The following is a 13,761-nucleotide window of genomic DNA, read 5'->3' as shown; positions in this document are numbered from 1 at the left end:
CCTTTCTTTGATTAAAAAATCAACGAATTTGTCTCTATCGTTAGTAATTGAGAAAAATTCGTATAAACGCATTATGCTTGAAGCACGTATAATCGCACAAGGGTCTGAAGATATACTGAGAACGAATAACGGCATCATACTGAAAGTACAATATGTTATTAGAGACCAAACAAAAATAAAGATCGAAAGTGAGAAATGTAAACACTGAATCGCTGCTGAAAATGTGGCCAACATCGTATACTAAGAGAAAGGACTTATATTAAATTAAACGTAATGTAACGTATTCAATTCTTTTTTCTCTTATAACTTTTGAACCGCGACTTTCGTCCCAGGCCTCGCGTAAAATGCATTTTACTCACTACCTTTTTCTCCATAACATATCGAAAAATCAACAGAATCAGTATTGCAGCACTTTTTCTATAGTTTTATATATACTAAAAGTGCGTTGACCTTGAAAATACTCAATGATTAGTCTGATATCTCGAAAGATATCGAATATAGATAAGAGATCGAATTGTACGAATCCGATGGGTCTTTTGAAATGCAACATGATTCATTTTTTTAATACATCTATCCATCAGGTAAGGAGTTATTTCATTGGATTGGCAACTAAGCGATTGCGGATTTTTTCATTAGATGGTATTGACAAACTCTGCAATCACTTAGTTGCAACCCAATAGTTGATAGTTTCTATTGACTCAGCTTATACACTTACGAGCGATATTTATTGTCATTTACAGTTATTTGCGGTTGGTATATTATTTTAGTTGTCTTAGCACATATTTAACCGAATAATTTTAATACGAAATATTTTCAACGTTTTAATTTTGGAAATTCAGATTTTGTCCGATGAATTTTAGAGATTTCGGCAGCTTTAAAACTTCAAACCAATAGCGTACAACGAAATATGTAATGTGTTACTTGCGGGAACGTCGCGTCGTCTTACTGACACGCTGGAGAGGTGTGACAGGGTGGTTAGCGAGAGAAAAGAAAAGTCATCGCCAACTACTTACCGGGCAATATTTTTTACAAACAATCCAAATCTTTTTGCGACCGTTCCAATCCGAAATATACCAACGATCGACATACGTTAATCGTATCGCTATATCTTAGATAAGACATACACATATGTAGTTTATGTATTATGCAATATCCGATATTGGATAAACGATAGTTAGGTATGCGGAATTCAGTGTTGAAACGATCGCCACTAAGAAAGCATTCGTCGCCTTGTTGTGCCGTCGTATCGTCGTATCTCTCTTAAGTTTGGTGTTTAATCCATGTATGTACTTTCTAAATTTCCGTATTTTCGCCAATTGATTTTTCACTATATCCGATCTTCTTACTACCTAAGAGATAATACTCACATGTACGTTACAAGTTTACCGATATCCCGTGGTTTTATCATCCATTTGTGAGCGTATCACTACTATTCCAAATAACTTTTTATTCTACCATCAGGTTGTATAAACAAAAGAAGGTAATTATTCGGATACGCTGTTATTAATCTACCTCAAGCTACAACCCATTCGTTCCTCTTTTCTATTTGTTCGATGTTAAAACTGCTTCTCTCTTTCGTCATTGAGTTTTAAGTATAGATTAGACCATATAAACGACATGTGGCCACCTGCTTCGGGATTATGTGTAATCATAATCGAAATTTAATTAAAGTATTTTACGAATATCGCGGAAACTATGGCTAACCGACAGTAACGTGTACCAGAGGAAATTGTTCAAAATGTTGGATTTGACAACATGTTTCGAGATTATCGAAATCGTTGGGTGTACCATAATTTCTGAATAATTACCAAAAAAGTATTTATTGTGCTACTACTTGTCAAAGAAAAGTAGGTTTAACCTCTTTGGTACGATGCGCCACTATAGTGGCTTTCGCGGATGTTATATTATGGTATATACTACGACGCGCCACTATAGTGGCACGCTCTACTGACTCATTCGCTCCTCGTTTGAACTAAATCACCTTTTTCATTTGTCTAGCTTCGCACTTCTTTTGCCCTCACAACGTTTTATAACAGTGTTAACAATATACAGACAGAATATATAGTCTTTGTTTTTGATAAGCCAATGTCATATATGAATTGTTGCTTTTCGTTAAAATAAAAAACCCCTAGGCGTCTGAAAGAACAAATTAGGTGTCGATAAATAAATAAAATAAGTAGAATAAATAAATAATTTAAAAAATATATCCTTCGAGATAAATTGGCGTGAAAAAAGTAATGCGATCGATCGAAGGTTTAATTATTATTATTATGTTCAAGAACAGCGAGTGCTTAAACAGTTGAACGCAGATGTTTATGAATTATGCAGATGATATTCGATTGTTCGTTATGATTCGCTATGCTTTATTCAAGTGAAGGAATTACGTTTCCTTCCAGACCCATTGTGAGCGGAAATTAAATTAGTTCTACTTTTTAAACAAATATAGGTGGACAATACTTTTATCAAGTACAGATTTAAAGGAGAAATAATTTCGAAGAAGAAATAAGTTAAATACAACCGTGACACCCGTGTGTACGCGTGAAAATCGTCAATAAGGTGTAGATTGATTTTCTTACAATTTTTGTAAAATTTCTAGGATACGTTATCCAGTATATTATCCATTCGTGATTCGAGTTTTAAAAGTGTCAGCTTTGTCGAAATGGGATATTTACCTTCAAAGTTGGGAATTTTAACACCACGCAATCCTTATATGAAACGGCTGCATGGACGATTTTTCGATTAACTGCAGGAGAACGATTCATACAAAATTTAATATTACAGATTGATAAAGGAAATCGAAGAGGTATAAAATGGATGTTAGACATATTATTCTCGGAGGGTTGAAGTCAGAACCGATCGCGTCGGTGTTGTCAATGCTCTTAAGCATATTGCTATATATCATGTATTCGATTGCTCCTTACTCTACGACGAATATTCCTACCAAATCGTTAATGCCGTCTTACGATTTCATAGTCGTGGGCGGTGGTTCTGCAGGTATGTTCTTTTGTGATATCGATACAAAGTTCCGTCATAAATCTGATAAAAATGTAACAAAGACAAGCGCACCTATGTGTTTGCGTGCACGGAATAGCGCGTTGTTACTCATACGATCAACTGACACAAAAATCTAACAAATCGCGCACCTCGATCTTTTACCAATGCAGATTACGTTTAACGACTCCGTCCGTATTGATGTTATATTAAAGTTATACGTTGTTGTATGTATTAACGACGAAATTTTAACTTATTCCCTTCGCATGGTGAAACTATTATATTCGATGTTTATTTTGTAAACATTTTTTTAAGTTAATCGCGTTAATCCCGTTTCGCAATTTCGACAAATTTTCTCTTTTTTTTTTTTTTTCTTTTTTTTTTCTTCGATGTTTCGAAGTTGAACTATAAATTTTTGATTTAAAAGACATTTGCAACGTTTAGTTTATGTTTAAGGATATCAAGTCTTCTTACGTACGTTCTATAGTGTCATATCAATTGACGTGATTACAGGAGCCGTAGTCGCGAGTCGCTTATCTGAGGTAGAAGATTGGAACGTACTCCTCCTGGAAGCAGGTGGCGATGGAAATGCTCTATATGATATTCCTATTCTTGCCGCGAATCTGCAGCTCGCCGAAATCGATTGGAAATACAAAGTGGAGACCAATGAAAATTTCTGTCGGGGTAAATAATACCTAATACGCGATACCTCGTTATGATAATGACAAGTATTTAATTAGAGAAACAATGCTGAATCCCCATCCATAATCATCCGTATCTAACGCTCTATTTTTTACGTTGGGAAAAGTAAATTAAAGGTGGAGGAGATACAAGAAAAGCGTGTCACGCTTGCAAAGGATCATAAAATGCAATCTATGGCAACGCGAATAAATAAAGCAAGTAAATAAGTGGAACTTTCTAGAACATGAAGATAACGGATCTAAGTTTTTCTTTTTCACAATTACTAAAAACATGCAGGTATTTTTGACAAAATTAATACTGATTTTTATCTAAATAGATAGATATATGAACATATGGATCTTGATTTATCTTCATTGAAGAATTATCGTTCGAATTATATCGATTTACGAGTATATAAGTGTATAGAACGTTTAGGTACAATTAAGTAGGTCTAACGTTGATCGAATGGTCGAAGTCGGGAAATGAATCTATGAAGTCGAACCCAAAAGAATATAAACACGAATCAATAACTAACCAACACCGGTATCGAGTTACGAATACATCGTTTCACTTTACACCGTGCCTTAAATTATGCCCACAGCGATGAAGGAGGGTCGTTGCTTCTGGCCACGTGGCAAAGTGATCGGAGGCAGCAGCGCGATAAACTACATGCTCTACGTCCGTGGTAATAGAAAAGATTACGACATTTGGGAACAATTGGGCAATCCGGGATGGTCCTACGAGAATGTCCTTGGTTATTTCAAGAAATCGGAAGACAATCAAAATCGCTTCTACACTGAGACACCGTATCATTCGACCGGGGGTTATCTAACTGTCCAAGAATCACCATGGCACACTCCCTTGGCCGATGCGTTCGTTCGAGCTGGCCAAGAAATGGGTTATGAGATTAGAGACATTAACGGAGAACGACACACTGGCTTTATGATTCCTCAAGGGACCGTTAAACATGGAAGCCGGTGCTCCACGGCGAAGGCCTTCCTGCGGCCGGCAAGGAATCGCAAGAATTTACACGTCGCTATGGAAGCGCATGTTACCAAAATTTTAATAGAGCCGTCGTCGAAGAAGGTTTACGGCGTTGAGTTTGTTAGAGACGGGGAAACGTTACGTTTGCGTGCCGACAAGGAAGTGATCGTTTCCGGAGGAGCTATCAATAGCCCTCAGTTGTTGATGTTGTCGGGAATAGGACCTAAAGAACACCTATCGGAACACGGCATACCAGTGATTCGGGATTTAAAAGTGGGTCAGAATCTTCAAGATCATATAGTTGCGGGGGGCATTACGTTCTTAGTAAATGAAGAAATTTCACTGATAGAGAGCAGGATGTATAATATTCGCAATATCCTAGAATACGTATTATTCGGAGACGGTCCTTTGACCGGTTTAGGGGGTATCGAAGGACTAGCTTTCGTTAATACCAAATATGCGAATACTTCCGACGATTTTCCAGACATACAACTGCATTTTTCGGCAGGGGGGACGAACTCTGACAGCGGTAGGCATATTAGAAAGGTTCATGGGCTGACCAAAGAATTCTATGACGCAGTATACGGGGAGCTTAACGATAAAGACGTGTGGGGCGTCCTTCCTACGCTTTTAAGACCGAAAAGCAAAGGAGTTATCAAGCTTCGGAGCAACGATCCTTTCGATCATCCATTGATTTATGCGAATCATTTTGAAGAGCCGGAAGATATGGCGACACTGATCGAAGGAGTTAAGTTTGTGTTCGAGATGAGTAAGACTGCTTCGTTTAGACGTTACGGGAGCGAAACGAATCCAAAACCATTTCCTGGTTGCAAGCACATTCCGATGTATAGCGATCCATACTGGGAGTGCATGATCAGATTCTATTCCATGACTCTATATCATCCCGTGGGTACTTGCAAGATGGGGCCTAGTTCGGATCCAAAAGCTGTAGTAGATCCTCAGCTTCGAGTTTACGGCGTTACTGGACTTCGAGTCATAGACGGCTCAATTATGCCAAATATAGTTAGCGGTAATACCAATGCGCCGATTATCATGATCGCAGAGAAGGGTTCCGATATGGTGAAAGCGGAATGGTTGAGGGAACGGACGTCAAAATGAATGGCTATTTTTGTAAATTAATTCAAAGCGAATTAAAAAAATAAATTAATTCGATGCTAGTACTATATTACATAATAGAAACTTTTAATTTCAAACTGAAAATAAATTTTCATTGTGTTTTACGTACAGTGGAGTACGAGCCAGAATATGTAGACATGTTTTATTTAATGAACATCAAGTGATGTAAATGTTAACGGCTAGTTTACAAGACGCAGTTTTTCGACCGATTCGGTACTGCGACCTCCAGCAAGAGGAGGAGACATAGGATCGTAATGTAACTATTGTCTTAAGACTTAGCACGGTACGCACGGCTTTTACAAATAAAATCGATCAGGATAATTCAGATGACGTAACACATAGAACAGAGATACGATGAATAGGATAGATTGAACAAAATGGTTTCGATTTACTCTTTCGCAACTTCTCTCGGTGTTCTTTAAGCTGGAATTAATCAACTGGAATAGAGTGGAGCCGTAACGGTAAGAGGCGCACAGATAAACGCGATTATTCAAACAAAGACATATGAATTTTACTTAACAGATATGTGTAGGAATCAATATTTTGAACAACTTTTTCCTATACACGTAATTGTCGGTCGTTCATAGTTTCCGAGATATCTGCAAAACGTTATCGATATCACAACAGTGAATACTGCCCATAATTGTGCGTCCGCAACAGCGTACGCGTTAATATTGGTTACCGGCTGCCTTACAGCGGACAGATATGATGACAATGATCCAACCCCAATCTAGTTCTTATCTTTCGTTTATATAGCATGTATAAACGAGAATTCGCCGAACTTGGGCAAAGATTCGTGCACAACTACATCTACGAAGCTGTAAGAAATATCTATTCTATCGCGATTAAAAATGGATATCATCAATGCATTGGGTTTGGTTTCGAGTTAATGTTATCAATCCGCTTGCGTGAAGCAGTAACGGTTCTTCTATTTCGTCGAATAATATTTTGCTTAATTAATTTGTTCTCGTATTACGCAAGCGTTGCCAGCCGCTTTGCAGCGGCGGGATTGAGAAAGATAACACAAGGTCAAACGCAATATTTTCTTACAGCTTCGCATATGCAGTTGCGTACGGAGTATTTAAGCTCGCCCAATTCTCGTTTATGCATACTACAAACAGAAGGTAAGAGATAGATTTGAGTTGATTTTGAGCGATCAATACTGGCCCATAGGCTGTCACAGACGCAAAGTGTATTTGTAATTTTCGAAGAATAAAGGCAACTTCTTACGTTAAATACGTATTCAATTATGTAATAATAATTTCGTGAGTAAAAAGAAAAGGAAATGTAAAAGAAAATGTGAAGTTCGAACGCCTGGAACATCTCTGTCTTCTGGGCTTTTTTAGCCTCGACTGTGGAAAGGGAAGAGAAAGCGTCAACGCTTGAGGCTGCCATAAATTAGGCCCCTACATTTTGCCACTGCGTTGCCTAGTATATTCGAGTATACTTTGCACAATCATCGATGATGTGGGCGAATGTCGAAACGAAATTACGCGAGTTCGGCATTTTCAAGTCTACAGAACGTGCTGTAAACGTAACTGACCTCAACCCGCTTGTAATATTTTTTTTTTTTATAGAAACGTTTATTCATTCAATAATTTGGTATACCGCAAAGATTGATATGCTACTGTGCGTACACAGTTTCGTTTACGATTATACGATGTTCTCTTTTATACTCTATTTGCAATTTTATGTTACTATTTAGTTTCAATTTCAATCATTATAAACGGTATAATCTTATTCCATGCTTTACCAATCGGTAACGCTGAGAATAATACAAAAGTACATCGTTAGATGGCATTAAGAAAGCTTCCAGCATTTTCACGTGTTGACATAAAATTGTAAAATATAACCTATATGTATAATAGTTAGTAGATTTTTATGGAATGTATTTGATTTTTGGTGTATGAGTTGTTTTATTATTTATTTTATAATATTATTGGAACAATGAATAACATTCAAACAAACTAATCTAGATGTCGAATTATTAACGTGCCAGAATAACCTATAAATGCCTTGAATGACTCGATTTCTGTAAAAAAGATGCTAGCTCCGTGTCAAGATATCATTGAAGATATAGAAGATTTAATATCATCGCAAGATATTACGCCAAAGGAACGATATAGTGCAAGGAAAAATGTTACTGTTCGTTCTAAACGTAAACAAGTAACTGAAGATGTACCAGAACCTCCTATCTTCGATAGTATTGTGCCAGGGACACAGACAATTTATACAAAGACATGGGGTTGTACTCATAATAATTCTGACAGTGAATATATGGCAGGTCAACTTGCTGCTTATGGTTACAAATTAACAGAAAATAAATATGAAGCAGATCTGTGGCTCTTAAACTCTTGTACAGTAAAAAGTCCAGCAGAGGATCATTTCAGGAATGAAATCGAAGCTGGAAGAAAGATGGGAAAACATGTTGTGGTTGCTGGGTATGAAAACTTCTTTGTATATAATAAACGTAGTTCTATTTTCCATATTGCAATATTTATTTATTTTGGCTATTTATAACAAGGGTAATTATCAGTAGGTGAATGAGAAAGAATTAAAGTTATAATGAAGTATAGCGAAAACAAAGTAGTTAACAAAGACTTTTGCATAGATTATAATTTTCTATATTACTTTTCACAAAGTATTAAACGTGTGTATATATACGAATATTAAGTCTCTTGTAATTGTGCGATAATTCTGTACTTGAGCAAATCTACATGTGAAAAAGGAAAAAGGATTTTCTCTGTATCCAAGTATTTATTTCTTTTCAAGTTAGTTTGCCTCGTTATACGTCCAGATCCACTAGGTACTAATTGAATTATTGAACAGAATTCTCTTCAAGCAAAAATTATATTCAAATATCTAATAAAATTCTATTATTAGTATCTCATTTCTATAGCGGTAAATAATAATTTTTAATCAATAAGTACCATGAATTACGTTTCATATAATGTAATATAAAATATGATTAATTGAAACTGATAATTGGAATGTAATATATTTCATAAAATAAATTACATTTCATGTAAATATATATTACAACATAAGAGCAAATTCAAGGATTTATATTATTCTGTCGGATCAGTTTGTTAGTTTCTTTCTTATCCATTTCTCAAATTGCGTTCTTAAAGTTAAATTTGAAATATGTTACTTATACTTAATACTGCTTAATCTATTTTTATGAACTTTTGCAAATCGCTATGAAAATATAAAAAACAAATACTTTAATTTTGTATGATTTCTTTTTACATGTATACAAGATTATATTTTACGTTAATAGAAATTAATAAAATATGACATATGTTTTAACGAGATAACATGAGAGCTGGGCAAATATAAAACTTTAAAGATACTTCGGTTAATCTAGATTAAAATTTATTTTGACTACAAAATTTACTGGCCAAAAAGTGAAAGTCAATTTTCCTATTATACTTTGTTTCGTTCAAATATACACAGAAACTAAGCAGAAGGTAGCATACAATCTCATGACAAAAAGGAGAAGTAACAAAATGATTCTATTATGCGAACATAAAATCATACTTAATCTTAAAATATATCGTTTATAATTATTTTATAAAGAAATTTTTAATGTTATCGTCAAAGTTGTATAGCCCATTACCTAATTATATGAATGGATACTTTGTTGAAAATTAAAAGGAATCAAATAATCAAAAACAATCCTTTATTCGCTGTTGATTTTTTCAGAATATGTTATTAACAATTACGATTAAAAATATATGTATATTTTTTTTTTTTTACGTATTGTTCTTCGGGACTTTTGTTTGTTTAAACTAAATTTATATAATCTTTTTAAAGGCTCAAAAGAGGAAATAGTAAAAAAAAAGATTGGTTTCAGATGCGTACCACAAGGTGCACCGAAGTCATCTTTCTTACAAGGATTAAGCATGATCGGCGTGCAACAAATCGATCGTGTGGTAGAAGTAGTGGAAGAAACTCTGAAAGGAAATACGGTTCGGTTCCTGCAGCAGAAAAAGGAAGGTGGTAAAAAAATTGGCGGCGCCTCTTTAAGATTGCCTAAGATTCGTAGGAATCCACTGATCGAAATCATAGCTATAAATACAGGGTGTTTGAATCAATGCACTTATTGCAAGACAAAACATGCGAGAGGTGAACTGGGAAGTTATCCTCCCGATGAAATTGTTGAGCGTGCGATACAGGCGTTCGACGAAGGCGTCTGCGAGTTATGGTTAACCTCTGAAGACACAGGAACTTATGGTAGAGATATTGGCACGAGTTTGCCCGAATTACTGTGGACACTGGTGAAAGTGGTGCCCGATGGATGTAGGGTACGCGTTGGTATGACCAACCCGCCATATATCCTGGAGCATCTGGAGGAGATGAGCAAAATTCTGAGCCATCCAAAAGTCTACAGTTTCCTTCACATTCCGGTGCAATCTGGAAGCGATCAGGTGTTAGCCGATATGAAGCGAGAGTATACTCGTGCCGATTTCGAACGAGTTGTCAATTTTCTACGAGAACGTGTTCCTGAGTTAACTATAGCGACGGATATCATTTGCGGTTTTCCAACAGAAACGGAACAGGATTTTGAAGAGACGATGAAACTTTGCGAAAAGTATAAGTTCCCGAGTTTGTTTGTCAATCAGTTTTTTCCCAGGCCGGGAACGCCGGCTGCTCGAATGACGAAAATACCTACGCAAATTGTGAAAAACAGAACCAAAAGGTTATCGGAATTTTTTCAATCCTATTCTCCGTATTTTGACAGAATAGGAATCGTCCAAGATGTGCTAGTGACAGAAATATCCCACGATAGAAAGCACTACGTCGGACATAATAAATCTTATGAACAGGTTCTCCTACCGTTAAAGGAAGAATATTTAGGAAAAATAGTTACGGTAAAGATCGTAGAAACGACGAAATATTCTATGAAAGGGGAACCAGTAATAGAAGGTACGTCCCCGGCGTTAAAACCATGCTTACCAAAAGGAGCTATATCAGGAATACCGATGGAAATGAAATCATCGAAACATAGAATAGGAGTTGCCCTGGCAATTCTTCTAGCAATCATTCTCAGGTTATTGTGGAAGTTTTTTATGATTTAGCGAGTCTCTTGTTCTTCAATTCTTTAATCCGGAAAAAAAAAGAATAAGAATACTATTGATTCAGGCGGTAATACCAGGAACGAATTGGAACTATGAAACTACGCGATGCCACGTGGATCAGTCCGCATCTAAAATTAATAGTTGTATCGACAAATCTATTTAAGTTTTAGACAATACACTAACAAATCTTTATATTAACAAACTTTTTAAAATCAACAATTAAAATTTGTAATCTGTTGACTCCATAATGAAGCTAATGCATAAATACTGTTTCTAATCATTAGCTTCCCATTAAATTGTACGGCATAGTAACATTCATATATTACTACGTTACTATTTCCAAATTGATCAAGAGCTGTCCGGTGCACCGTACATTTCATTTTATTGTAGGATTTTCTACATTTTCCTATGTACATCGTGATTCAATACAGTTCGAATCCAATAAATTGAGGTAACGAAGCCCCGAGTCATTTTTTAACCTTCTCACCTGAACACGTACATATGTATATCCGGCATCCACAAAATAATGCATCGATTCAAAGGGTAGAGAAACAATTTATCTACATAAAGTACATATGCACATATGCATGTGTACATGTGTATATTCTCGTAATTTATTCTTTTTATTAGTTGTAAAATTCATATATAAGATTCATATGTATTTGCAATTTACAATATAAAAATATATTCATTATAGATGAATGTACATATTTTTGTCACGAATGATACAAGCATTTGATATATCCTATTTCATACGATCACTGATAAAATAAATAAATAATATTATTAGACGATGAATTAATAACACTATAATGATAATAATAATAATAATAATAATAATAATAATGTGAATAAAAATAAACGAATATGAATATAGTGATATTATCAAATACAATGGTAATTTTTATCCTTGCAGCAAAATATAATTATTGTATTTTCGTCCAGTCGCGGGCAGACGGTCGCGTTAGAGCGCGTCTACGGGAGTCGTAAATTCCCGCTACGATTGCACGAATCGACACCACGAACAGGACGATCCCCTTATTTCTTGTGGGAGAATAAGGGGTGATTGGGTTGGAATATAACTGGACTTCACAGTTATATTATATATGTATTTATTTATACTGGATTACAGACCGTGTTTGGAAAGCGTGTTGATGAACCCGAAGGTTGCTAGACGTGGTTGTTAGAGAGGCAAGAACTTGACTGACATGTTAGAACTTGAAGTTGACTGTCCGAGGACTAGTAGAACAGTGGACTTGACTGTCCAAGGGATCTTAGAGCAGTGGACTTGACTGTCCGAGGGCTAGTAGAACAGTGATTGACCCGTCTCGTACTATTTAGGAAGAAAGCTCGTTGTGGATGTATTCTTGTTGAACTAAGAACGCGGATTCGTAGTTCACACTTTTCGGTAGAAAAGTGAGGGTAACGATCCGCGATGCCCATTGGTTATTCCCAATGTTAATGAATTAAATGCGAGGGGACAGTCCTCGGCAAATGTGACTCACGTTTGTTTCTGTCCTTGGAAAAAACCCGCTACCTCGCTGGGCAAACCTCCGCTTTCTCCGTAATGAGTACGAGCGTGCAATAAACCTAAGGACCCATTTAAGGGACCACTCGTAAACCGAATATGTGCAAAGGATGCAATTTTATTGTTAACAGATGTGGGCTATGGTGGTTCCTTGGGTTTATTGCGGGTCAGGCATCTGACGATGTGCAGGCCCCGGCGGCCTGACCATGAGGGACGTCGCAGGTACCGACTCACGCGACGTAACAATTATACTATAAATTTTATACAATCTGTGTATATCTAATAAATTGATTTTTATAATAAACTATCAGTCATCGATTCTTATTTTCGCAGTAAAATAGATTTACGTTATAAAGTTCGATAGAATTTATCTTTAGCATAGCGATATTTTCTATAAATTGTACGGATAAAATTTTTCTAATTTTCATTTTTGCATTGTCAAATGGCAACAGTAAGTTATGGCTCAAGTGTACTACAGAGTGTACAGAGGTGTACCGAAATTCAATTGCATCGTAGCGAAAGGATTAAATTCTCGCTGACGACAGGTAACGTGTATTTATCGAGAAATCGTATTTACTATCATTTGCGACACTTTAGAGTTGAGATGTTATATATTTAAGATAAAAACAGTCGAGTCTGAATTTCCAACGAATTAAGAATTCTACTTTGTGAAGGGTGTGTGTTGGAGAAAAATAAAGAAAAAGGAATGGAGCTGTAGTATTATTTCAAGCTTGAAATAATACTATGAAATAAAATGCTTAACGGTTAAAAAAGTAAGAACTCAATTTGTTTACAATTAATTGACTATATTTGAATTGACAAAATACAGGAACCGGCCCTGAGTGGGCTTACAAAATATTATTAGGACAACCCGAGTATACAAATTAATCTTCTAGTCGAACAATGATATCGAATATAATTTAACTTATTCTCAATGCATTCAGAACTATAATAGTAGAAAAGGAAAGAAGAAGGTATTGAGCGTCCCCAAGTTAATTTATCCTCGAGAAATGATAAGTATAGAGAAGAAGAGGAAGAAGAGCATACATTATACACTTAGTAAAACAGTATGTTCGCTAAGGAAACATAAACCTCTTAATTTATTGCATTAACAATGCTCTTTTATTTGGTACCGTCCCTCCCGATGCTAACGTTTCGCTTTTTAAAGTACTATATTATTATTACTCGAAAAAATATTAACTTATTGTTTACGTAAACGTAAGTTTAAGCTTATTCTAAAACGAGTTATTATCAAGGTATTTCCTGAGTATTAAAATTCACAGGCAAAACTGTGTAATCCGCTAGAAACGATAAAAGAGATATTTGTAAAAATCCTTTTTCTTAAATTCAAAGTTGGCA

General features: G+C 35.7%; 2 protein-coding genes across 3 annotated transcripts; both read left to right on the top strand.

Moving 5' to 3' along the window:
• The first annotated feature begins 1,179 nt into the window (after positions 1–1,179).
• LOC139991778 (glucose dehydrogenase [FAD, quinone]-like) lies at positions 1,180–6,155 on the top strand. Of its 2 annotated transcripts, XM_072012165.1 has the most exons (4): positions 1,180–1,282; positions 2,782–2,994; positions 3,505–3,675; positions 4,274–6,155. In XM_072012165.1, the coding sequence occupies exons 2-4, from the start codon at positions 2,811–2,813 to the stop codon at positions 5,773–5,775; spliced, it is 1,857 nt and encodes a 618-aa protein (XP_071868266.1). In that variant the 5' UTR covers positions 1,180–1,282; positions 2,782–2,810; the 3' UTR covers positions 5,776–6,155. The 2 variants fall into 2 exon arrangements, with proteins under 2 accessions (XP_071868266.1, XP_071868267.1); XM_072012166.1 differs by lacking the exons at positions 1,180–1,282; positions 2,782–2,994 and adding an exon at positions 3,800–3,887 and having other exon boundaries at positions 3,536–3,675.
• A 103-nt stretch (positions 6,156–6,258) lies between these two features.
• Positions 6,259–11,334, top strand: LOC139991779 (threonylcarbamoyladenosine tRNA methylthiotransferase). Its single transcript, XM_072012167.1, has 2 exons — positions 6,259–8,234; positions 9,650–11,334. The coding sequence occupies exons 1-2, from the start codon at positions 7,837–7,839 to the stop codon at positions 10,872–10,874; spliced, it is 1,623 nt and encodes a 540-aa protein (XP_071868268.1). The 5' UTR covers positions 6,259–7,836; the 3' UTR covers positions 10,875–11,334.
• Positions 11,335–13,761: the final 2,427 nt, after the last annotated feature.

This window comes from Bombus fervidus, chromosome 10, assembly GCF_041682495.2.
Source record: "Bombus fervidus isolate BK054 chromosome 10, iyBomFerv1, whole genome shotgun sequence".
NCBI classification, from domain to species: domain Eukaryota; kingdom Metazoa; phylum Arthropoda; class Insecta; order Hymenoptera; family Apidae; genus Bombus; species Bombus fervidus.
This window is presented reverse-complemented; position numbering and strand designations above follow the sequence as displayed.

What these genes read in the sequence shown, in the direction of transcription:
- LOC139991778 (XM_072012165.1), top strand. Translation starts at nt 2,811, where the DNA reads ATGGATGTTAGACATATTATTCTCGGAGGGTTGAAGTCAGAACCGATC. An exon ending in CGTGGGCGGTGGTTCTGCAG is followed by an intron (nt 2,995 to 3,504) that starts GTATGTTCTTTT and finishes ACGTGATTACAG; the next exon opens with GAGCCGTAGTCGCGAGTCGC. An exon ending in CAATGAAAATTTCTGTCGGG is followed by an intron (nt 3,676 to 4,273) that starts GTAAATAATACC and finishes TTATGCCCACAG; the next exon opens with CGATGAAGGAGGGTCGTTGC.
- LOC139991779 (XM_072012167.1), top strand. Translation starts at nt 7,837, where the DNA reads ATGCTAGCTCCGTGTCAAGATATCATTGAAGATATAGAAGATTTAATA. An exon ending in AAACATGTTGTGGTTGCTGG is followed by an intron (nt 8,235 to 9,649) that starts GTATGAAAACTT and finishes GATTGGTTTCAG; the next exon opens with ATGCGTACCACAAGGTGCAC.